General features: G+C 37.2%; 1 protein-coding gene across 1 annotated transcript in view; it reads left to right on the top strand.

Annotated features, from left to right (window-relative positions):
* The window catches only part of PXDNL (peroxidasin like), a 456288-nt gene that overhangs the window by 361587 nt on the left and 69281 nt on the right, over positions 1-25420 (top strand). The window contains exon 18 of the mRNA XM_017531766.1: positions 23322-23456. Within this exon, the coding sequence (XP_017387255.1) occupies positions 23322-23456 (135 nt within the window). The remainder of the gene's footprint in view (positions 1-23321; positions 23457-25420) is intronic.

The raw sequence follows: 25420 nt of genomic DNA, 5'->3' as shown, positions 1-25420 counted from the left end.
AGGTCACCCCTTTCCGTGTGGGCTTGGCTTTTCCTTCTGCGTGTCCAGCCCTCATCCTTCTGCTAAATATTAATCAACTTTCATATTCAAGCCAGGCTTACAAGAGCTGGCATCAGCACCACCCTCTCACCTTCCCTTAATATTTAGTATTTCCAGGAGCAACTTTAATTGCTGTAAAAGAGTGATTCTTGACCATTTCACGTAAGACCATTTCATAAATCTAGTAGAATCTATGAACCTTCTTTTGCAGAAAGATACTGCAAAGAGAGAAAAATAGGCGCAACATTCTGTGTGTATTTCAGAGGACTCACAGATTCCTGGGTGACCCGATGGACACTATTACTTCAGCGACGAAGTGTCGCTTCCTTGCCGGTGTCTCAAACTAGGAATAAGTGCTTCTCTCCCATATGCCTTCAAATGGCTGCTCATTGGCCAAAAAGCCCCTAGACTTGTGATTACCATGAGCTTTTAGTCAAGGACCAGTCCTTTTTCCCTATCCCTTTTGGAGGCGGTGACTTTGTTGTCTGCGTCACAGAAGGGTACTGAGCTGCTCAAATACAGCTAATCCTCTGGAGGACCAGCGCCTTTTCTTCCTCTCTAGTCTCTGCTGCTTTCTGTTCAGCGCATTCTTCCTTTCTGCCTCAGCTCTCCTATCTACTGCTTTCTGCATATGGTGCACTGATGATGACTCTCTCCTAGCTCTCAGGTTTAGATAGCCTTTTATGGAAGCGTCACTTGATCATATAAAAAATAAACAGACAAATCAACAAAACATTCTTAATTTTTAGCACCAGAGTCTTGAATATCACTTTTTTTTCCTAAACATCACTTTTATAAGGGTACTATATTATGATTATACCAAGTCCCGTTGTTAGACTCTAAATGCCAGTTTTAGAGCTTTGCCGCCTTTGGTCATTTTCATTCCACAGTATGTTTGCTTTTCTAGAGAACATATTAATTGAACGACAGGTTACAAGAGTATGTACTCCTTGGTTACAGATAAATTGTCTAATTTATCTTTGAATTCCCAGAGCTTATCCCGGGACCTAGCACAAAGCAGCTGCTCTCTAGATGCTAGATATTTCATTAAGAGAAGTGGGACATGCTTGGGCGACACTTATTTTAATTTTCCAAGAGCCTTTGATTTGAAAATTATTCTCTGCTTGAACACCTTTGACCAGATAAATTTTCTTAGGTGAAAACTAGGTTTTTATACTATTCCTAACCAGTTTATTTTTTTCATCAACTTTTAAGTGGCATCAGTGAACTATGATGTATTATAATATTTTAAACAAAGAAGTGAGGATTTACAACAGAGAACATCAGGTCTTTGATTCTTGCGTGACCTTAACCCCAATTTCAAAAGGTTAAAAATGCAGACACTTAACCAATCAAAACTTATTCTGTCAACGCGATAGCCCTGTAGCACAGAAGGCACACATGCCTGAGCAAATAAAAAGCGACAAGAGGACAATTAAAAATAAGGTTGTCAGTGAGTTATCCCCAAAGGTCCAGTTCTTAGAAGGCACGCAGTTCTGTTTGTCTAGCAAAAACAGAATGTCAAATAATTAATTCAACACCTTAAATTATGACATTAATTTAACATCAGTTGTGTAGACAGTGGTGAGTCTTAGTAATTGTGTTTCAGAAGTTATAAATATATACAGGTTGAGCATCACTAATTCAAAAATTTTAAATTCCTCAAATGCTCAAAAATCAAAAATCAAAAATTTTTGAGTAGCAACATGATGCCACAGGTAGAAAATTCCATCCTGGTTTCCTATGGCCAGTTACAGTTAAAACAGATGCACGACAGCATCCCCAAGGGAAAAACAACTTTCCCGGCCCCCTTCAGCTGGGATATATCTTTTAAGGTATATATGAAACATAAAAGAATTTCATGTTTAGAGTTGGGGTCCCATTCCCAAGATACCTCATTATGTATGTGCAAATATTCCCAACTATGAAAAGATTCTAAATCTGAAACATTGCTAATCCCAAGCTGGATAAGGGATACTCACAACCTATATATACCTTCTTCATTTTGAGAATCTACTTTTTATTCCTACCTTTGAAAATTGTTTAGTGTTATGATAATTTTATAATTATAATAATTGAAGAAATCTTTACCATTGTGTTATCAAAATTTAACACTTACAGAAATGAAGATATTCAGTTGTTCCTCATTATGTACCATATGAAATCACAGCATATACTTTATAGAAAACTTCGTACTGGACCCAATGAATGCTTTATTTATTCTAAATTCTGTTTTACCAACAAAGTATACATCGGAGTGCAATTTAATGCATCTTGTCTTTAAATTTCACCAAAATCTGACTAAACTAAAATTAAATTTTCAATTAACATCATGTATCAAAAGTGACATGGTACAGTGCATACATTTTAAGTGTATAATCTGATGTCTCTGAACAATATTCATGCCTCTGTAATCATTACCCCAGTGAAGATGAACAGCACTGTCATAATTCTAGAAGCTTAGCTCATTGTTTTTGCAGTCTATCTCCTCACCCAGACCCTTCCCAGCAACCACTTCCTGGGTTTCTATAACTGTATATTCATTTTGTCTCTTCTAGAACGTCACATAAATGGAATGTATGTATGTACTTTTTAAAGCTTATTTTGCTTGGCATCTTTTTGAAGTTCACCCATATTGTGACGTGTACCTGTAGATCATATTTTCGTTCATTGTGAGTGGTGTTGCTTGTATGAATATACAAATATTTGTTTACTCTTCCATTTGAAGTGGCCATTTGGGTTGTTTCCCATTTTCATCTCTTCTGAATAACTCTGTGATGAATGCTCATATGCAAGTCTTTTTGTGGGCCTATGATTCCATTTCTCTTTAATAAAAAACCTGACGGTATAGTTTCTAGGTCACTTGGTAACTCTGCGTTTAACCTTATAAGAAACTGCAAAATTGTTACCCAAAGTGGTTGCAATATTATTGACCCCCACTGGCAGCGTGGAAGAGTTTGTATTTGCTTAATTTTTTCTCCGGTCTGTTCTTCTGGTTGGAAATATTCTATTGATCTTTCTTGCAAGGTCTCAGACTTTCTACTGTCATCTTCAGTATCCTCTTACGTATATCAAGTGAAATTTTCATTTTGGTTATTGTATTAGTTCTAGAATTTACATTTTTTGTGATTCCTAATTCATATTTTTCTAAATGTTAATTCAATAAGTGCATACCTTCTTTAATTTGTTAAATACATTTATAATGTGACTTGAATGTCCTTTTCTGACAAATTAAACATCACAGCCATCATTCAGGGGTTCATTACTCTCTTAAGTGTGAATTCCAATTTTTTCTTCTATGCCTTGTAATTTCTAAATGCATGTCAGTTACTGTGATTCTGCCTTGCATTTGCATAGGTTTTCCTTTATGCTTGATTTGGGTAGAAATGTAGAAACCGCAGGAATGTTTCCTAAGCTTTGCTGATGTGCAGTGACCGAACTTCCAAATGCTGTTGGCCATGCTAATCTTGGTGGGGCTTGGTTTTAGGCTCTGTTGAGTAGAGTTTATGCTTATAAGGATATAAATTATTCTCTGAAGACTCGGCAAGCTGCTCCCTGGGTGTTCCTAAGATCTTACATCCATCACTGTGTTCTGATTCAACCTCTTGCCGCAGTTGCCCTGTGTGTGCCTCATGCAGTTCCTCATGCTCAGGTGCCAGCCAGCCCTTCCCCAGGACTGTGCCGGGCCCCCAAGGTAAATGTCTGCCAGCTCCCCACCGCAGGTCCTGCCACCTGTTCCCAGCTGCTTCAGCTTTCATGAAGCGGGGTGGCAGCCTCCTGAGTGCAGCTGCTCCTTGCTCTGCTGGGATTCTAGTGCCCTGCACAGTGTGGGGGACATTTCTCCCAGATGGAAACTGAGGCCATTGTCACACGTTTCCCTCTTCTCAGGCTCCTCAGTCTTAGGCTGCTTGTTGCCCAGTGTTTGGAAGCTGTGAGCTCATACATGCTGTCCTCCTCTGTGACTGTTTATAACGGGAGAACTAGTCTCCTTCCCATCGCACCATAGCCAGAAACAGAAGCTGGCATTCATTCTAAATTATATTTTTCCCCTACAATTTTAGCTCCTGTGCAATTAATTGTTTAAACCAACGCTTTTACTGTAATTAACTCTATTTTAGGCATCTCCTTACTTAGACCTGCGTGTTCACAGCAGCTCTCTTTACATCCTCCTGCAATGCATTTCTTCCTTTCTACGGTACCGGATTGATTGCAAAGAACAAATTAAATATTGGGAGTTCGAGACCAGCCTGACCAGCATAGTGAAACCCTGTCTCAACTAAAAATACAAAAATTGAGCCGGGAATGGCAGTGGGCACCTGTAGTCGCAGCTACTCGGGAGGCTGAGGCAGGAGAATCCCTTGAACCCAGAAGGTGGATGTTGCAGTGAGCCGAGATTGCGCCATTGCACTCCAGCCCAGGCGACAGTGCAAGACTCCGTCTCCAAAAAAAAAAGAATCTTAGGATCATTGTACTTGGAGCAAATCCCTTCAGTCTCTGGTCCTAATCTAAATGTTCAACCACATTTTTTTGTCATTTCCCATCTAAACTCAGGCATCCTGTGCTTTAATTGTTAATTTTTGCATTTCCCCTTCTCTTGAGAATGCCGTAATCTTCCTGGGTTTTCTGCCTTTGCAAAAGCTATTCTTTGTGTCTGGAAAATATTTCTCTCCTTTTCCTAGTTGGCTCAGGCCTATTCAGTCTTCCAGATCCAAATCAAAGCCTCCAAATATTGTCACCCTTGCAGAGGTATTTTTTATTTTCAGTAATATAGCAGGACTCTGCACCTATTAACATTAAAATACTTCTTATAGTACATTGCAACTACTTATGTATGCAACCTCCACATTAAAATGTGAACATTCTGGAGGAATGTGACTTATCTTCTTAAGTGTATAACAATGTCTGATTCTTAGTATTTGTTAAATAGCAGAAGGATTAACAGATGGATCTCATAAGTTTTGTTGGTTCAGTTTTTTTTTGTGTTTGAGGTTTATTTCTTGTGGCCTTAGATTAGGGGTTTGAACTATGTAAACAGTTTGAATTTTTAACATATCTAAATAGCAAATCAGAAGTTTAAATAACAGTTGCAGAATCTTTAAAAGTAGTAGTATCATTTGGCCATAATTGTAACATGAATATAAACATTAGAACTGATTCAAAACCCATTTCTCTTTTTTTTTCCTTTTTTATTGCATTTTAGGTTTTGGGGTGCATGTAAAGAACATGCAAAATTGTGGCATAGGTACACACATGGCAGTGTGATTTGCTGCCTTCCTCCCCATCACCTGTATCTGGCATTTTTCCCCGTGCTATCTCTCCCCTACAATTGGAATTTTTAACAGGCATGCTTATATTTTATTTCATAAGGACTTGCTGTACAAGAATGGTCCCCAGTTGATAATCATTTTAGGAAAAGCAGTAAACTAAAATGTGTTCAACGTTTTATGTATCTGCCCAAACTCTTAATAATATATTTTGGTTTCGTATCAGACCTAATATATATGGGTTCATATATGACAGATGTATGAAGACCACAGTTTGAGTTGACAGCTACCAAAACATTCAGAAACAAAATATAGCAAATAAGTTTGCAAGTTTAAAGTGCAAAGTGACTTTTCAGAGGCTAAAAATATGAGTAAGTCCTTTTTTATCCTTCTATGAGGAAAAACTCAAAAATGGTTTCCAGCACAAGATCTTACAGCAGGGCGGACTGGAACAAGTATCTTGACTAAGGTATAATTGGCTTGTTTTATTTTTTAATCCCAGTCGATGTTTCTGTGTAGCCAGGCACTCTCAGGCCACAGCCACTGCTGAGTCATGTGGAGACACAGGTGCCCTGCACTGCGGTCAGGAAGCCTCTGGGGACAGTGGGTCTTCCCAGGCCCCTGCGCCACACCACCTCATCCAGCAGCACACATGGCACCTGCGGCCAGAGGCTTGCAATCCTTCTGCGTCTGGTGGAAAGAGAAAAAGCTCAGCTTAGCCATCCATCCCAATCACATGTCATACGCACATGAATCCTGTGGTCAGATTCCCCGTCCAACCCGTCCCTTTCTTCTGGCAGGCGTAGGTGGTCTGCTGACGCCGTGTTTCCTGCTGTAGCTGTGTTTATTGCCGATTTTCAGAACCCATTTATTTCTCAGCCAAGTGGAGCTAAGATTCATTAGTGTCAGTACCTGTAGCAAGAGAGGCGTTGGTATCCATAAATTCGCTATTATCTTAGATCATCTTCCCTTAGAGAAACAAGAAAGGAGCAGTGGGGAACTGTGGGATTATCCTGTGACGGCCACCATACTCGGTGACATTCTGCTTGTGGAGTCAGGCGTGGCAGGCTGGCTGTCCCGAGCGTAAACTGGAGTTAAGTTTGAGTCTCATTAGGTAGTAACAGAGTTTTTTAAAGTTTTGCAAAGCTCTCTTATTCTCTGCCAAAACAAAGCAAGCAAGCAAGAAGGAACATAGCCATTCGGTGCCTGTTTTCCTATATATTCTTCCCAAGGCCGTGTCTTCCTCTGCCTTTTCAGTTCCTCTGTGGAATTATCTTATCTTCTTTGAAACAAAATTATATCATCTTTTAAGTTTCCCAGACCATCCCTTCCACAGTTTCACCCTTTATTTTTCAATTCAATATATACTGTAAAAACTCTGGTTGTTTTGTCTCATAATTTGAATTCCCTTTTTTTCTAATCTCTTTAACTCAGGAAGTCATTTTTTAAAAATATCTTCTTTCACAATGACTTACCTTTTCTCCTGCATTGAGTGCATTGACATCTACATTTTACAGATACTTATTAAGTCACTGTTTTAAACCAGAATTTGAGGGAGAGGCAGCACAGATGAGCTGAACACCATACCTGCAATGATGGTTTCCAGAGGGTGAGGGAGTGAATTTGTTAAGCCCCATCCCAGACCTCTGACAGCTCTTTTGTTGAGTGGGTTCACTCAGCACCTGGAATAGTATCTACAAAGTCGAGGAGGGCCTGACGCTTATAGGCACACACACTTTATGCACACGTGTGACTGCGTGTACACCCTGCAGACCTTCTCTAGGGTCTCGGGAGGGGCCCTTGTGGTTAGGGCTCTGCAGAGTCACCTTCACTTGCTTCCTGGGAACTCTGCCTCTGGGTAATTACTCAGTAAATACAGACCCATGACACACACTTTCTCCTCTCTGGAGCAGGTTGTATCTCATGGGGTTTCTGACTGTGCTCATCTTTGTGAAATGTGAGGCAGACATGGGATGTCCATTGGGCCATATATTTAAGACAGACCCTATCTACACTTGTGGTCTTCCAAGATGAGCAGATACACAATCAAGTGCCTTTGTGGAATCCTCGGCAGGGCATAGACTTCTAGGCCTATGTGACCATAGGACCAGGGTTATGTACACCCTGGCACCTTTGAGAATAAAAGACGGCATGGTGGGTGCTAAAACTTCAGAGTTAGCATGAACACCCTTCAGGTGAAGATGCCGCTTTAACACAGGGTGTGGCAAACCACAGCCTTCAGACTGGTTGTTGCTCTTATGAATGGTTAGTTACATAGCCAGACACATTTGCTTACATTGTCTTTGTCCCACTACCCTGGCAGAGTTAAATAATTGCAACAAAGATCGTATGACTTGAAAAGTCCAAGGATATACTAGCCACCTTAAAAGAACAGATTGCCGATGCCTACCGTTACAGAATCAAAGCACAATTGAAGAAGGATATGCTTTGATGAGTTTTTCTCATATATCTCCAAACTTGGGAATGGTACTCTTCCTCTTCAGAGTTACAATTTTCTTGCCTCAATAGGAGACAGTCATATCCAAAAAAGTCCCCAAATGGAAGACATATTTTTCTTGTTGATCAGTTGGGTTTTATGGATGGGACAGCTTTAATCTAATGCTAATAATACTTCTTCATATTCTGCTGGTGTTTGTTGCACAAAACCAGTGTTTTGTCACAAAATCACCTCTCATTTTGTAAGACAACTTATTACATGAGTTGCTGTTTTTTAAAATAAATTATTCATACTCTAACATGAATGGAATAGTTTGAGGTGGATCTCTTCAGTATGTGCCCTGGGCACATTCACACTTTCTGTTAACACTTTCTTTATCTCATGAGCTGGTGTTAACCTTCCTAAGGACATGCAGTTGTCAAGTGGAGAATGCGAACTTTAATCTGAATCCAAATGATTCCAGAGTTGATGCTGTGACTGCTGTAATGACTTACCATAAACTAGATGCCTTAAAAAAAAGACAAACTTATTGTCTTATGGTTCAGAGGGGTCAGGGGTCTGAAATTGGTCTTACTGGACCAAAATCAGGGCTGTGCCCTTTCAGGAGGCTTCAGGGGAGGATCAGTTTCCCTTTCTTTCCCCCTTGGAGAGGCTGCTCACACTCCTTTGCTTGTGGCCCCTTCTTTTTACTCTTCTGTTCCCCTTTCCACTTTTGAGAACTCTTGTGATTGCACTGGGCCCAGCCAGATAATGCATAATGTCTTCCCCTCTTAATATCCTTTGCTGAATCACATCTGCAAAATCTCTTTTGCCATGTAAGGTGACGTAGTCACAGGTCCCAAAGATAAGACCATGAACATCTTTGAAGGGTGGTGCACTGCAATTATGCAGCTGCCAGTATTTGTTTTTATTTTCTATTTTCCTTCAGCTTTAGCACAGGAGGACACTGTGAGAAACAGCATAACCCAACACTCAGCAATACAGGCAGAAAGGCTCTGGTGTCAGACTACAGTGGTATACGTGCTGTCTGCGTTCCCTTCTCACTGTGGAGCCTTTTGTACTTGTTCATAGTCTCGCATTTCTCTTCCCTAAAATGAGGATAATCACAGTAAGTGTCCCATCAGTTTACTGAGCAGATGAAATAATTTAAAGCACGTCGAGCACTCAGCAGAGTGCCTGAATGCTAATTCTATGTGCACATCTGAATGTCATGTGTAAGTGAATCTGCATTAGTCTCCAATTATGGGTAGAATTGATTCAGGAAAATTAACAAAAAACATTCTTTAAGTAAAGGTGGAAACCTGTCTTTCTATAGGAAGCAATTCTTTCCATTTCCTTTCAAAGCAGCATGATATTAATATTAAAAGTGTACTTCAGAATGAAAACACAGGAGACTGGATTTAAATTAAGTAAAATTCACAGTCAGTGATGTGTAACTCAGTATTTTCTTTTGCTCAGGAAATATGTTTTCAAATGGTTGTCAGTAAGAACATTCTCATATGTATACTCTCTAATCTTCTCTTTACATTAAAATTGAAGAACTTTGATATTAATTTTTATCCCGATCAGTTTCTCCTAACCTCACAATAGAAATGGCCCCACTGTTCCTGTTGAAAATCTGTGCTTTGTGCCATTTAGAGAGGTCAGCCTGTCACTTCATTAAACAAATAGAGGTTCTTAGAGAACACCTAAATCCACATCTTCACTTCTTGGCTGGAATTGAGGAAAGCAGTCAACGTGCTTTATGTTTTTGTATGAAGAGAACAATAATTGTTATCATGCAAAATTTATAGAATACACAGAAAATATTTTAAAGGTTTTATAAATTATAATAAAGATATCTGTGAATTAATATTTGTACTTACTAAATCTTGAATTAATATGGAGAAAGTGGAGAATACTGGAAAATGTGCTGAAAACACCACCTAGCTGCTTTCTTGGGTTTCTAGTAATTAGCTTTGTGATCTTGGGCAAATTTCATGATCTATCTGAGTTTCCACCTCCCTGGGCATATTATTCATGGGTTGCCACAGGAAATTTATTGAATGCTTTTAAATGGCTCTAAAATAATCTTCTTTGTAAATACTTATGAGCCTAAAACAGGCAAAAACTAGTTTAAATCAGTTTAGCTTGTTTTTAAAGATTGAATTAAATCAGCATTTACTTTCATTTTGCATAATGCCATATGTTCTTTGCAACATTTGGATAGTTTGGCCTATATCCTCATTCTCTGATAACAATGAATGGCACTTTACAACGTTTTTTAGCTAGAATCAAATTTTGGGGGGATGGGACACAGCTTCTATAGCCAATGATGTCATTAGCTTATTTTCTCTTTTTAATTACCTGAAATAATATTTGAAAATGAATTAAAATGTGTAAACATATTGTGCTATATGTAATATTAAAACATTTTCTTTGTTTTTCTTGCCTATTCAATTGAGGCGAAATGCGACGTAAAAGCTACTTGAAACAGAGAATGATGTGTTTTATTAGGCATTTGACTAATAGGCCCTTTTCACTGGTAGTTTGAGAATTTCTTGGCAAATAGTCAATTCAGAAAAATAAGCTTCTGTTTTGCTAAAAAATACATGGAACCATTGAACAAAAAGTAAAACCGTAAAGAATGGCTTTAAACACAAACAATCTAAGAAAATGGGCAATTCTCGTATGTCAGAAAGGACAGGGAAACTTACAGGTCAGGGAGAAATCAGGAATGAATGTACTGTCTTGGCCGAGGATTATCAGTCACAGACATTGGTCCTAGGGATTAGAAGTTGAGGATTTAGCTCCCATGCAGGGTAAGGGGATCTGGACTCTACCTAGTCAGAGGCCTGAAACAGAGTTCTCTGCAGAAGACTGAAATCCTGCCTCATTTCTGCAAGGATGAAGGGAACTAGAAAATCCCTTCCCGTCAGGAAAGAGGAAGCAGCAATATGGTTTCTGAGCAAACATCAGGGACTGAGGCTGAAATAAAACAGGAAGATTTTTGCAATTCTAATCCCAGCCTGTGTTATACAGGAGAAGAATTTGAATTTACTCAAACACCATAGTGCTGGAAAGACAAGAAGATAAATTAACATGAAAAGCAGCCAAGGGGCACATGAAACCCCTGAAATGTTGGCAAAAGGACATGTGAAATCACTCTTTAGGCATTCTTTAACAAGCCAGTGCACACAGACAATCACAGGAATGACAAACCAAACTCCCAAGAGATTCTCTTATTCTCACACATGTAAGTTAAAATTCATTTCAGCAAATAAATTGCTGCAAGATAGTCAGTAATGAGAATAAATGAAAAGCAACAAAACAAAATAAAAATGGCAACTAGGGGGATTAAAACAATATGAGAGACTTTTAAGTATGCACATTTAACATAATTAAATAAGAGAATGAATAGAAACCATGTTAAAAGGAAAAGGTAAAAATACAGATAATTGAAAAACTGAATTTCAAGACATGATATATATAATTGAAATTAAGATCTCAATAGATAGTGAAACAGCATACTAGAAACAGCTGAATAAAAAATTAGCAAACTGGAAGATAAATTAGAAGAAATCACTCAGCATGTAGTCCAGACAGATGAAAAGAATAAATAATAGGAGAGATTTAGTGATAGGGAGAAAAGATTGAAAACAGCAAATATTTATGAAAATTCCAGGAGGCAGAAAACAGGAATGAGAGAGAGACCCAGATTGAAGGGTTAGCAATAAAAGAGTTATAAAATTGAAGAAAGACTTGAGTCCTCACATTTAATGAACAGAACCTGTACCAATGTACTCACCTGCAGAACAGCACACTTAGGAAGTAGAATGTATTTGAAACCGTATCAGTCTAGATAGGCAAGGTTATGGTAATCAACAACCACAAATCTCATAGGATGAGCATAGCAGATATTTTTCACATATGTTAAGTGTCTAACTCAAGTTGGAAAGAAAAAATACAAAAGCAAAAGTTAATAAAGTAAAAAGTTGAAAAACAGGCTAATTGATTAATATATTCCCAAACAGAAAGTTAAATTACAAAAACATAAAGAAACAGATTTCTAAGAAATTACTATTTGTGTTTTTATAAAGATAGCGTTGAAAATCATGGTAATCGAATAATTTTTCTATTTGGTCTTAGGATAATAAGAAAACCAATATCAAAACAGAGTCTATAGAAATTTGAAATAATTGAAAAGTTGCTTTTAATAGTTTCTGAGTTCTTGGTAGACAAAATCTTTCAAATTGTAAAGAACACATTGTACAGTATTATGGAATATATAAAAAGATAATAACCTACTTGATTTATTAGCTGAAATTAGCATGCCTCTGGTATAAACCTTAAGACAGGATCAGTAATGTTAACCTTAGGGTCATTTTTTTGATAGGGAATAAAAATGCTTATCAGTAAAATCATGAATAGTTTAAGAATAGTCCAACATGATTAGGGAGGAATAATTAATATATGTCCAGAATATAAAACTCAGTCAGTATCAATATAGGGCATCACATTAGAATATACAAGTGTAAAACCCATTCAGTCATCTCAGTATGCCAAAATGACACTTGATAAAACCTGAAAACATATTTAAGATGAAAATAACAACAAAAGCATTTTTAGCATTTTTGAAATAGAAACATCTTTTTTACCGTAATATTCATGTATTCATTCCATTAGTAATTATATTAATTCATAAATATTTATTTTATTCTACCTATTTGTTTAATAAAAGGCACACAACTGCTACTGTAGTGAATAACGAAGCACTGCCTTAGGACAGGCAAATAGGTAGCGATTATGTGACCAGTGTCCCCTCCTGCATCTGTGACAAACACTGCTAAACTCTCACAGAATTTTTTCCTACCGAACATAGAGGCAATCTCTGAATTCTTCTAGACATGGCTTTTCATGACAGCCAGCAGTTACTTTATTTGCTGGGACTTGGCATACAAAATGGGACCTCCTTATGGCCCCTCGCTGGAGCCTGCCCACCTGGAAACAAAAGATGGCTCTATTACCGTAGTTTACATTATTTTTCAATTTCAATGCAACGGGCCCTATTGAGACTTATGAGCTGGAGAAACAAAATGAAGCCTGCTCATTTTTATAATTGCAGAACTGTAATCAATTTAGAATGTTTTCTAAGAGGGAGCACTGTCAAAGTGGGTGGGAATTATGAGATATATGCAGTGGCATGGTTTGTGGTGGATAGTTGAAGAGGTCCTGCCTATAGGCTTCCTTTCCTGAATGAAGGATAAACTTAGTGCATCTATCAGCATGAAAGAATAGAACAGTGGGGAATCAGATTTGAGTGGAGAAGCTCTCTCGTTGTGACAGATTTCATAAGATTGGAAAAAGTCAGAGCAGCAAGCCAAAATCGTTGCAGTTTTGAGGACATAAATGAAATTTATAAATCAAGTGTATATAGTTGATTAAATAGAACAATAAAAACAAAGTGTTTGTCACTTGACATGGTGAAACCCCGCCTCTACTAAAAATACAAAAATTAGCTGGGCATGGTGGCGCGTGTCTGTAATCCCAGCTACTTGGGAAGCTGAGGCAGGAGAATTGCTTGAACCAGAGAGTTGGAGGTTGCAGTGAGCCGAGATTGTCGCATCACTGTATTCCAGCCTGGCGGCAGAGCAAGGCTTCGTCTCAAAAAAAAAAAAAAAAAAAAAAAAATCTGTTTATGCCTTCTAACTGGCCTATGCTCTTTAAAGCGGGGATGTTAATTAGTCCTTTTTTAGTCCAGACTTATGGTTAGACTAAAATCTCAGGGAATCCTTAGGAATATATGGATTAATGGAAGGTTAATCTTTAATTTCTCAATCAGGAATTAAAAACATGATTCATTACTGTAGATTACTTACCCCAGAATATATGCTAGATAATCTTATGTAGTATATAAATGTAACATTTAATAACATTGTCTTAAACAGTGGAAAACGTTTCTCTTTGTTTTCAGCTGTTTTTCTGCTTCTGTGGTTGTGATGTGGGGGGTCTGGCTTGGAGACTGTGTGTCTTCAATGTTTGATGTTTATTTAGTCAACCTTTTAAACAAAAGGACAACATGCCTCAGACCCAGGATTTCAAAGAGTTACTGTATATAAGTAGAATTTAATAAAATAGCTTTTAAAAAACTAATCTGCATTTTACCCTGAAAGTGATAGTGAAAAGCAAATTTATCCATTGGGGTTAAAAAATGATTGATTTGTTAATAGCTAGCACGCTGTAAGTATTGTTCAAATACGCCACTGTTCAATACATGTGAATTTTATTGTATATGGACCTGTCTCTTCTTATGTGGAAATCTGTCTTAGTCTCAATGACTACCTGGACTTATCTTTATCTTCTTCTTGATGTATCTGCCTTCATTGATTTTATTCTGTTTGTTTATTTTCTTGTTATATATTTTATCCTTTCTTTCGTTTTTTCCTCTAATCACAAAACAAAGTTTAAATGGTTATTTTTAATTATTTGACATAATTACAGAGTTCTATATTCTGTACTCTGCTTTTCAAAATATGACTATAACATTTTAGTTTTATGCCAAGTCTTATATAAATAGCTTAGATTTTTTTCCTCCTTTAAAGTAGTAGTAGAAAGAAATTTCCTCTTTTCTTAAAAGCATAAAATGAAAAGTATTATATACTCATTTAAAAATAAAAGTCACTTGAGTTATCTTTTCCGTTTGCTTACTTTTCTGTGCTGTTTCTGTTATGGAGAGATGTTTGTTAACATAGAGCTTTATATATAGTTTTCTAAAGTGCATACAGTTTTAATTGTAGAATAGTTTCTTTTTACAAAAACATGGTGTCCTTAAGATTTTTGAGGAAAAATCTAGAGTCCCAAGATAAGCTTTTAATAAAAGGTTTTCTGGGAAATTTTTCTTTCAGGTAAAGAAACAACTTTTCTGTCTGGTGTTGTTAGTGACTCAAATTAACCATAAGGTTTTTTTTTTTTTTTTTTCCAGTCATTCAGCTTTATTTCAGTGTGGATAACCCTAAGACTGTTTTGTACCATGTGTCTGATTTGACTAGTCATGCTTGTGGGGTAGGATGTTTTCGTTGTTTTAATTTCTCTGATGTAAAATGTCATTTACTTCTCTTACATGGATACAGTCATCCTGAGGCAGAGGAAATTTTATTCTGTGTGAGAGTAAACAAGGGCATTTTACCTTTTTTGCCTAAGGACACGTTTCAAATATATTTTTTTCTCTAAAAGCTACTAAATGATCATTATTTGCTCTGAAAATCCAGAAGTCTCTCAGAGAGCTTTTCCACAAGGGCACTTTATCACAAAGCCCCTTTTCTTTGTGTTTTGGGGAAGGGTTTTTATTTGTTTTATTAAAACCACACCTTCCTGCACTATCCGTCTTTCACTTTCTGAATCAGGTGAGCATGTATAGCCCTGAAAAAATTCCACTCAGGACCTCTGTCCTTGTGTCTCTGTGAACGATCCAGTTGAATGAAAGTTATTATTATTATTATCCTTCCTTCTAAAGCCGACTTTAAGTCAAACTGCCATTATGAAATTAGATGTGGATTGACACTGTGGTCTTTGTGGCATGAAATAGCCCATTTCAAGGTCTGCAAACCTTTGCCTTCAACTCTCTGCCTATCAAAATACCAACAAAAGCACTACTTCTTTTTAAAACGTAGCTAGACTGTTTACACGTTATCCCATGTGTGTTTCTGGTTTGTAATCAAGGAAAAAGGTTAGAAGGTAAATTTAAACACAGTTAGATGGTACATTCTCAAAGCCAGGAGATTTTATGATGGCCGTTTGCAGCCTTGCTTTGGGCAGTACTCTCTCATGTTGTCTTCATTTAGGGAAATTCTAGTCAAAGGCACCAGCGGCCTCTGCTGCTGCACACAACAGAAAGGGGCTTGGTGCGCATTGTCATTCCCGCTCTCACTCTCGGGGACAGTGTCCCTCAGAGGCCATCTCAGATTACAGGCATCTTTGCAGTCATAAAACCATGCCTCCTTATATTGGATTATTATTTTAAGGTATGGAACAAATGTTTAACATTAAGTTTGGGGATGAAAGTTGACAAGTCAAATGACATACCGAAGCTGTTAATACAGAGCTGCTTTATAATCTTTCTAGTGTCTAAGTATAACCAAGAAAGAAGAGCTATAATGTCTGCAATTGAAAAAGTTTTAAAAAATAGAATTGACATTCTCCAGAGTAATGCATAAGAATTGTTTTGAGAGCTTGTGGATCTTGGACTGCCTTGTAAGGCGGGTGGAGAGGATTTGTTTTTCCAAACATAGGCTATGTATGACTAATAAGTTACTCATATGGTATATGCATGAAGACTTCCAAGATTTCTTGTAGTTGCTGTGGTGAGCCACGGTAAAGTAATATAGTACAATAAGGAAAGGAATAGTTATTGTTTAGCTGAATTATTTAGGAGGTGAGAAACAGATCAATGGTGAAGAACTGAAATTAACAAAGCCAGGATTATACTCCCTGGGAAATTTCAGTGTTCTAACTTCTAAAACCTCTAAGTACTATTTTTTTTTCTGGCCTCTTACAGTTCATAGACATAAATCTGACCCTATGTAACCTTCTGATTTCCATTACTATTATTCCTCATACTCTTCATAATTTAATACTAACCATTCAGAGAACAATATATCTGTGGTTTTTAAAATTGTTTTTCTTCTTCCTTTTTAAAGAAGTAATGCAGGGTTGTATGATAAATCTCTGTAACTTTCACTCAGTTTTGCTGTGAACCTAAGACTGCTCTACAAAATGAAGTCTATTGAAAATTAATCGAAGAGTTTCTTCAACCATACATTACAATTACATTTAAGCATGTGTAAAATTCAGGACAATAGTCTCATTTTTGGCAGGAAAATTGTTTTAAAAATCAGGAGTGAATTTAGCCTGAAGTTAATGGGACGTCACAATTATATTAGTTTTCGGGGCTACTATAACCACAGACTGCATATAGAGTGGTTTAAGACAGTAGAAGTTTATCATCCCACAGCTACGGAGTCCGGAAGTCTGAAATCAAAGTGTCAGCAGGGCCACGCTTTCTCAGGATCATGGAGGGGAGAATCCTTTGCTCTTCCTAGTTTCTGGTGGTTTCCCAGCGACCCCTTGGTTTCCCTGGCTTGCGGTTTTGCCTCAGTCCCTGCCTTTGTTGTAGTACAGCATTCTTACTGTCTGTCTGTGCTCAAACTGCCCTTTTAAAGATAAGGACACCAGTCATATTGGATCAGGGTCCACCCTAATGACCTCATCTTAATTTGATTACATCTGCAAAGACCCTACCTCCAAATAATATGATCACAGTAACGGTTACTGGGGTCTAGGACTTCCACATGTTGATATATTTTCATGAGACCACAACTCAAGTCGTAGCCATAATTAAAATTTAGTTCTTACCTAACAAAATATTGTTTACTTCTTTTGGAGGTTGGTGCAGCCTTGGAAAATTTTTTTTACTCATTTTACTGGAAACACAGGATAAGACACAATAAAGAGAAATAAAATGCTTTGGCAAAAGACTCTAGATGACTTAAGTGGAAGGAAGATTTTCAGAATAAAGTTTTGACACATGCTCTTCAAACCTAGTGTTCCAATTATAAATGTAATTTGGGTGGTTCCAAACGCCCATGGAGTCATTCAGGGAATGCAAAAGAAGGAATGCTATCTAACTTAGTTTCTCAGGCCAGTAACATTTTGATATTAAAATAAACAATAACAGTGTGAGGCAAGAAACTTTACAAGACAACATCTCATCATAAATTTATATAAAAATTATTTATTTATTTATTTATTTATTTTTAATTGCATTTTAGGTTTTGGGGTACATGTGAAGGACATGCAAGATTGTTGCATAGCTACACACATGGCAGTGTGATTTGCTGCCTTCCTCCCCATCACCTATATCTGGCATTTCCCCCCATGCTATCTCTCCCCAACTCCCCACCCCCTGCTGCTTCTCCCCTATTTACCCCCGACAGACCCCGGTATGTGATGCTCCCATCCCTGTGTCCATGTGTTCTCTCTGTTCAACACCCGCCTATGAGTGAGAACATGCAGTGTCTGATTTTCTGTTCTTGTGTCAATTTGCTGAGAATGATGGTTTCCAGGTTCATCCATGTCCCTACAAAGGACACAAACTCATCGTTTTTGATGGCTGCATAATATTCCATGATGTATATGTGCCACATTTTCCCTGTCCAGTCTATCATCGATGGGCATTTGGGTTGGTTCCAGGTCTTTGCTATTGTAAACAGTGTTGTGATGAACATTCATGTGCATGTGTCCTTATAGTAGAACGATTTATAATCCTTTGGATATATACCCAGTAATGGGATTGCTGGGTCAAATGGAATTTCTATTTCTAGGTCCTTGAGGAATCGCCACACTGTCTTCCACAATAGTTGAACTAATTTACATTCCCCCCAACAGTGTAAAAGTGTTCCTGTTTCTCCACATCCTCTCCAGCATCTGTTGTCTCCAGATTTTTTAATGATCGCCATTCTAACTGGCGTGAGGTGAGATGGTATCTCAATGTAGTTTTGATTTGCATTTCTCTGATGACCAGTGATGATGAGCATTTTTTCATATGCTTGTTGGCCTCATATATGTCTTCTTTTGTAAAATGTCTGTTCATATTCTTTGCCCACTTTTGAATGGGATTTTTTGTTTTTTTCTTGTAAATCTGTTTTTGTTCTTTGTAGATTCTGGATATCAGCCCTTTGTCTGATAGGTAGAGTGCAAAAATTTTTTCCCATTCTGTTGGTTGCCGGTTCACTCTAGTGACTATTTCTTTTGCTGTGCAGAAGCTGTGGAGTTTGATTAGGTCCCATTTGTCTATTTTGGCTTTTGTTGCCAATGCTTTTGGTGTTTTGGTCATGAAGTCCTTGCCTATGCCTATGTCCTGAATGGTTTTACCTAGGTTTTCTTCTAGGGTTTTTATGGTGTTAGGTCTTATGTTTAAGTCTTTAATCCATCTGGAGTTAATTTTAGTGTAAGGTGTCAGGAAGGGGTCCAGTTTCTGCTTTCTGCACATTGCTAGCCAGTTTTCCAACATCATTTATTAAACAGTGACTCCTTTCCCCATTGCTTGTTTTTGTCAGGTTTGAACAAAGCATTGAAAACTCAAGTTGAGTGCCATATATATATGCGTCTACACAACATGACCATAATAGGTTTGTTTCAGTAATATAATTGGTCCAAGATTTTAAAAGTGTTGATATAATTTTGGTTATAAGCTGATTAAAAAGAAAAAAGTGATCATTTCAGTATGGGCAGAAAAAACATTCCATGTAAAATGCAACATTTCTCTAGAATTTTAGAAAGGCTCTTAGTATTCTAGGAAAAATGGAACACCCTAACTAAGAAAAGAACATCTGAAAAATCTATTGTAAACATTAATTAAATGTTAGAAGCATTCCATTTAAAAACATGAATAGACAAAAATGGCAGGTATGGAGACTTCAACATTGCATTGAAAATCACAGCCAAGACAATAACATAAGAAACAGATAAAGATCAGAAAGGAAGAAAGTGCCATATTATTTTTTTGCAAATACTCTTTGTAGTAAATGGAAATGAATATAAAGAAAACTCAATTGCTTTTCCAAAGAGAAAAAAAAGGTAAAGAGGAAGTCTAAGAAATCATGCCCTGTGTTGTAACAATAATTAGAAGATTTACAGATAGTTACTAAAGAATACTTATGGACGTGGACAGAATGAACATACTCAGGTGTAGAAAGATTCAGTAATACTGATATGTCAATACTTCCCCCAGTGATAATATATTTATTGTAATTCCTATTAAGATCATAGTAGTGCTTCTTTGTGGCATCAACAGCTAATTTTAAAATTAAATTGGTAAAGCCAATGGCCAAGAGGACCATGGTAGGATGGCTTGCTGTTCCAGTCAGCAACACTTCTTATAAAGCGAGCTTGTCCCACCTGCACTTGTGGGTGGCATACAGCCCAGGATGACTTCAATTGTGGCCCAACACAAATTCATAGACTTTCCTAAAATACTATGTGATTTTTTTTTAATTTTTTTTTTTTTTAGCTCATCAGCTATTCTTAGTGTTAGTGTACTTTATGTGTGGTCCAAGACAATTCCTCTTCTTCCAATGTGGCCCAGGGAAGCCAAGAAATTGGATACCCCTGCTATAAAGCATTTAGTAATTAAGACAGTAGAACAGAATAGACAGTCACAAGAAAAAGGGCTCATATATGAAACTATCATATTTGAAAGAGCTGCAAGAAACATTAGTGAGAAGTGAAAACACATTCAATAAGTGGTGCGGTGCCAACTGGCTATCATTGGATTAAAAATGAGTATAGATTCTGATCTCATATCATATATGAAAATCAGTTCCAGATAGACTGGGGACTTAAATCTGAGAGGCAAAATTTTAACTTTACAAAAATAAAAGAGAATATTCTGTGGCATTGGGGAAGGAAATAATTTCTTTAGTAAGGTACAAAAAAATTGCAAAATTGATATAAAAATTGATAAGATGACCTTAGGATTAAGAAAATATTTTCATCAGAATCCAAAATAATAAAATTGATTAAAAGCACCACAAATACAAAGAATACATTTGGATGTAGATCAGAGTATTTGCATCTAGATAGGTAGAGAACTAAGAGTAAGAAAGAAAGAAAAAAACCTGGCTGGGCTCATGACTCACATCTGTAATTCCAGCACTTTGGGAGGTTGAGGCAGGCGGATCATGAGGTCAAGAGAGACAATCCGGACCAACATAGTGAAACCTTCTCTCTACTAAAAATACAAAAAATTGCTGGGTGTGGTGGCACACACCTGTAGTCCCGGCTACTCAAAAGGCTGAGGCAGAATTGATTGAACCTGGGAGGCGGAGGTTGCAGGGAGCTGAGAGGGGTCACTGCACTCTAGCCTGGCAACAGTGTGAAACTCCATCTCAAAAAAAAAAAAAAGATTAAAAATGGGTAAAAGGTATATATATACATTTTACATAAGAAAAAAATTTTCAATCAATGCACAGAAGATATTCAATTGTATAATTCATTAGGAAAATCCAAAATCATAATAAAACACCATTTCACACCCCTCAGATTAACAAAATAAAATTTTCAAAAAAACATATTTTTAGGCTAGCCCTAGGAAAATAATTGTCCCTTACTTCTGAATCTCTGAACACAGCATTCTCCAAATCTGTAAGATCAAAAAAGAGAACACAAAATAGTGCATGACTCCTATCTTCAGAATTAGTAGGAGACAGACAATGACATGAGTTTCAGTGGCAAGTTTGAAAATAATTAAGCAGTTCCTGGAGCTGCCACTGGAACTCCACTTTCACTGGAAGTTTGTGAGTTTGGAGTAAAGAAGTGTAGGGTAATTAAAAAAATCTCCATGGACAAAGGAGTGGGAAGGAGGGAAGATAAAATATAGAAAAGACTGGGGCGTCCTGGCGCTGAAGCAGGAGGAGCCCTTGAGCTCAGATTGAAGCTGTAGTGAGCTGTGATTCCATCACTACAGCCCAGCCTGAGTGACGGAGTGAGACCCTGTCTCTAAAAAAAAAAAAAAAAAAAAAAAAAAAACCTCTGGAAGGAAAAACTCCAGCACCAAGTTCTACATTGTCAAATAAAACTCTGGAAACCTGGGAGTTATCAACACCAGTTACAAATCTCAGAGTGTCCGGAGATGGTTTTTTTAGAAAGAAGGAGATAAGTAGGGAAAGAAGAGAGGGCCCCTTCAGATTTGGTAGTGACATGAAAGCAGAATGCAATGAAGTTAAGGATGCCCTAGGACTTAAGGAGAAACAAAGCATGTCAACACCCTCTTCCCATCACCACCAACACAGTCATCGAAAAGACCGCACTTTCCTATTGTGATAGAAGAGTATGCTACCAAACCAGAACTTCATTTCATGAAATGCATAGGAATTAAAAGAGAGAGAGAGAGAGAGAAACCAATTTCAAGTCAAGACATGTAACAATAAAACAAATGCGAATCAAAACATTTCAGAAGAAAAATCTCTCAGAAAAAGAACTGAAACAGGAGCAAACAATAACACAACATTCAAACCTGAATTAAATGGCACTCAAACATTCAAACATTCAACTTGGAAATCTAAAAGGTCCACCTATTATCTGAAATTAAGAAAAGAAAGGAGGAGGAGGAAGAGGAGGAGACGCGGCAGCAAACAAAGAGGCAGATGAAGATAAAGAAGAGGACAATGAAGATGAAAGAGAAATCGGAGAAGGACAGCAGTGATGAGAGTTGACTAACAAAATAAATTAAGATGGAATAAGTTACAACGTGTTAAGGGATAATGTGCCTGTCCCAGGTTTTAAAGCTCTCCAGACAACATTGAGAACTATGATATACTTCTTGTGGAAGTATGAATTGTACATCCATTTTGGATAGCAATTTGGCATTGTCTACTAAAATTGAAGATATACATATGGATACGTATCATAGAGTAATTCTGTATACTCATTATGGGAATATGAATCATACATCTATTTTGGACAGCAGTTTAGCATTAACAATTAAAATTGAAGATATTATACTCAGAATATTTCTAGCTCTTGCATAACATAATCTAGAGCAGGCATCAGCAATCCACAGCCAATTGGCCAAATCTGACCTACTATTCTAATTTTGTAAATAAAGTTTTATTGGAACACAACTATGTATATTTGTTTACATGTTGTCTATGGCTGCTTGTATGCAAAATGGGAGTTGAGTAGTTGCAACAGAACCCACAGTTGTCCCACAAAACTGAAAATATTGGCTCTCTGGCCCTTTATGGTAAAAATTTGCCAATGCCTAGTCTAGAGAAACTCTTGTGCATAGGAAGAAACATGTAGTGAATGTTCACAGTGTAAAAGTTGAAAACCTCACAAGTATTCATCACCAGTGTAACTAAACTAAATTGGAATGATTTCCCATAATAGACTGTTTGCGGCAAAGAAAACAAAGGAGATACAAATGTGTCATCAAATAAACTGTTGGATTATACTCAACATTTGCATTGTGTGTTTGTTTCTTTGTTGTTTAGCTTTTAAAGATTGCTTCAAATCTTAGATCAAATACTTATTGCCTTTTTAGCAAGAGAAAACTTACCTAACACCATCTCCACAAATCATGATTTTCTTCTGACTTTTTAGCATGCCTAGCATATACACTGACATGGACATTTCTCAGTGCTGATTTTTTAAATTTTCTATGTACTTCTGAAAGAATTAGCTGGATGCATTTATATATAACACACACACTCACATATATATACAGTTACATTCCATATGCTTAGAGAATAATTATAAAGAATCGCACAAGTAACATTTCATGAGGCTTGGTGTCACATTCCCTTGGTTAGGTTGTTATGGCTCTGCCTGCTACCTGTGGGGTGATCTCTGAGGGTTCCTTCATCTCAGTGCTTTTCCCCGTGAAATGAGAACACAGTTATAATCATATTTGCTTTTCTTTTGTGTGTGTGAATAAAATAATGCTTGGTGCTCATTTGTATAAAGAATATTTTCAATGCCACTTCCGTTCTCAGGCACGCGCTGTCTGCCTGTCTCTGTTCCAGGTTGTACGGTTCTCCAGGTGACATTGACCTCTGGCCTGCCCTTATGGTTGAAGACCTGATTCCTGGGACAAGAGTGGGACCCACACTTATGTGCCTGTTTGTTACCCAGTTTCAACGGCTAAGAGATGGAGATAGGTGACGGATTATGTTATTCTTATTAAATATTGCAAAAACTGTTTTTGACCCAAAATGTATATGTATAACATATTGTGATTCATATATTTTATGATTTAATGCATATTGAGTATAATAAATATCAGACAGCATTTGGTGACAGAACTTTTGAAACCACTGGTATTCTCACATATCATTCATTTTTGTAAATCTTTGTAAGAAGAGAAGAAATAGAATTTTTCAAACGGCAGTAGAAGTTAGTGATTGAGAGGATGAAGGCTAGACGGACTACACTGAGCTTGAATCTGAGCCTCACCACTTACAGCTGGTTAACTTTGGGCATGTATCACTTGGGACTACGTTCCTCATCTGTAAAGTGTGAATAACAGTTGTACCTATTCCATAGGATTTCTGCAAACCTCAACGATGTTGAGGAGGAAAGAATTGAGAGCAGCCTTGAGATTCTCTGCCTTCATTCTCATGGAGGAAGACATGCTGACCCTAGACCAGCTCTCCCTGTAAAATTACATTATGAGGGCATTTACGAGTGGAAAGATAATCAGAAACTCTTTTCTAAAATTTCTTGCTTTATCTAAAATGTTAATTGTAAATAAATTCCATTATGAAATTATGAAAAACAGCAAGCTGGAGAATTAAGTTAGTCATGTAGTCCATTTACTGTTCTAAGACTAACCAAGAATAAAAACCAAGAAACCCAAATCTAGGCAGCCTCTCCTGAGGCTGCTCTTCTATTCTAAGAGACATGTGCTCTTCTATTGCTTGGAATCAAGTATGTCCCAGGGTATGGTATCTTCTGAATCACTCATAAAGTTTAGTGTTAAGTAAGATCCAGGAATAACAATATAACCCTTTGTATTACTGCAGAGATGAGGTATATAAGACTTGAAACAAAGCCCAGAGCTTAGTTTTTAATTAAAGTTACAATAAAAAATATTCTTAAATTTTCTTTCAAATCTCTTCCATTTGTAAATTATAAAGAAAGTAGCAGAGGATTTAATTCCCTTTATTGCACGTTGGTAACTATTAATAGTATATTTGATTAAATTACTTTTTAAAAATCACTTTTGACACTGAATCTCTTGACTTACATTATTGTGTTAATATACTCAATTGGCAATAGTTTAAGAATACATGTAGTCAAAGACTGAAAAAATTGAAAAAGCTTCAGTTTTGGGGGGTAAGCTGTCTTCCCCACATATGTTAGTTTGCGAGGCTGTTGTACCAAAGTTCCATAGCCTGGGTAGCTTAAACAACAGAAATTTATTATTCTCACAATTCTGGAGGTTAGATGCTGATCAAGGCATCAGCAGAGTTGATTCCTACGGGGCGTCTCTTCCAGCCTGTAGAGGGCATCTTCTCCCTGTGTAGTCACATGGAGTTCCCTCTGTATCTGTGACCACATTTCCTCTTCTTATAAGGATACCAGTCATACTGGGTTAGGGCTCACCTGCATCATCTATTTTACCTTAAATACCTATCTAAAGGCCGTGTCTCCAAACTGAGTCACCTTTGAAAGTATTGAGGCATAGGACCTCCACATAAACATTTTAGGGGGACACAGCTCAGCCCATAACACCAAGATAGTTAGTGGTAAGAAGCCTTTTTGTTTACCATCTTAATTTCCTTCTCTATACCCAGCACGAAAAAGTGCTTGGCATACGGCATTCAAATATTTACTGAATGAATAAACCCAACGATTGACTTTACTGAACCAACCTAAGGATTGACTTTAATAGTTCTTTTATTTACAATTCATTTATTCTTTCATCCTTTCACTTAAAATTGAATGTGCTTATTCTAGTTAGCCGATAGATATAAACCAAATAGTGTCTATTAATTATCAAAAGTGCTATTTTTTTTTGGCAAACATGTTAATATTACATTGCTCAGACAATTTCTAAGGTTAGTTTGTGGATTTTAAATGTATCAGTAGGGCTAGGTGTGGTGGCTCATGCCTATAATCC

The sequence above is a fragment of the Cebus imitator genome, unplaced genomic scaffold (assembly GCF_001604975.1).
Source record: "Cebus imitator isolate Cc_AM_T3 unplaced genomic scaffold, Cebus_imitator-1.0 Scaffold73, whole genome shotgun sequence".
Classification (NCBI taxonomy): Eukaryota; Metazoa; Chordata; class Mammalia; order Primates; family Cebidae; genus Cebus; species Cebus imitator.
Note: the sequence above shows the minus strand (reverse complement) of the source record. Positions and strands in the feature narration are given on the sequence as shown.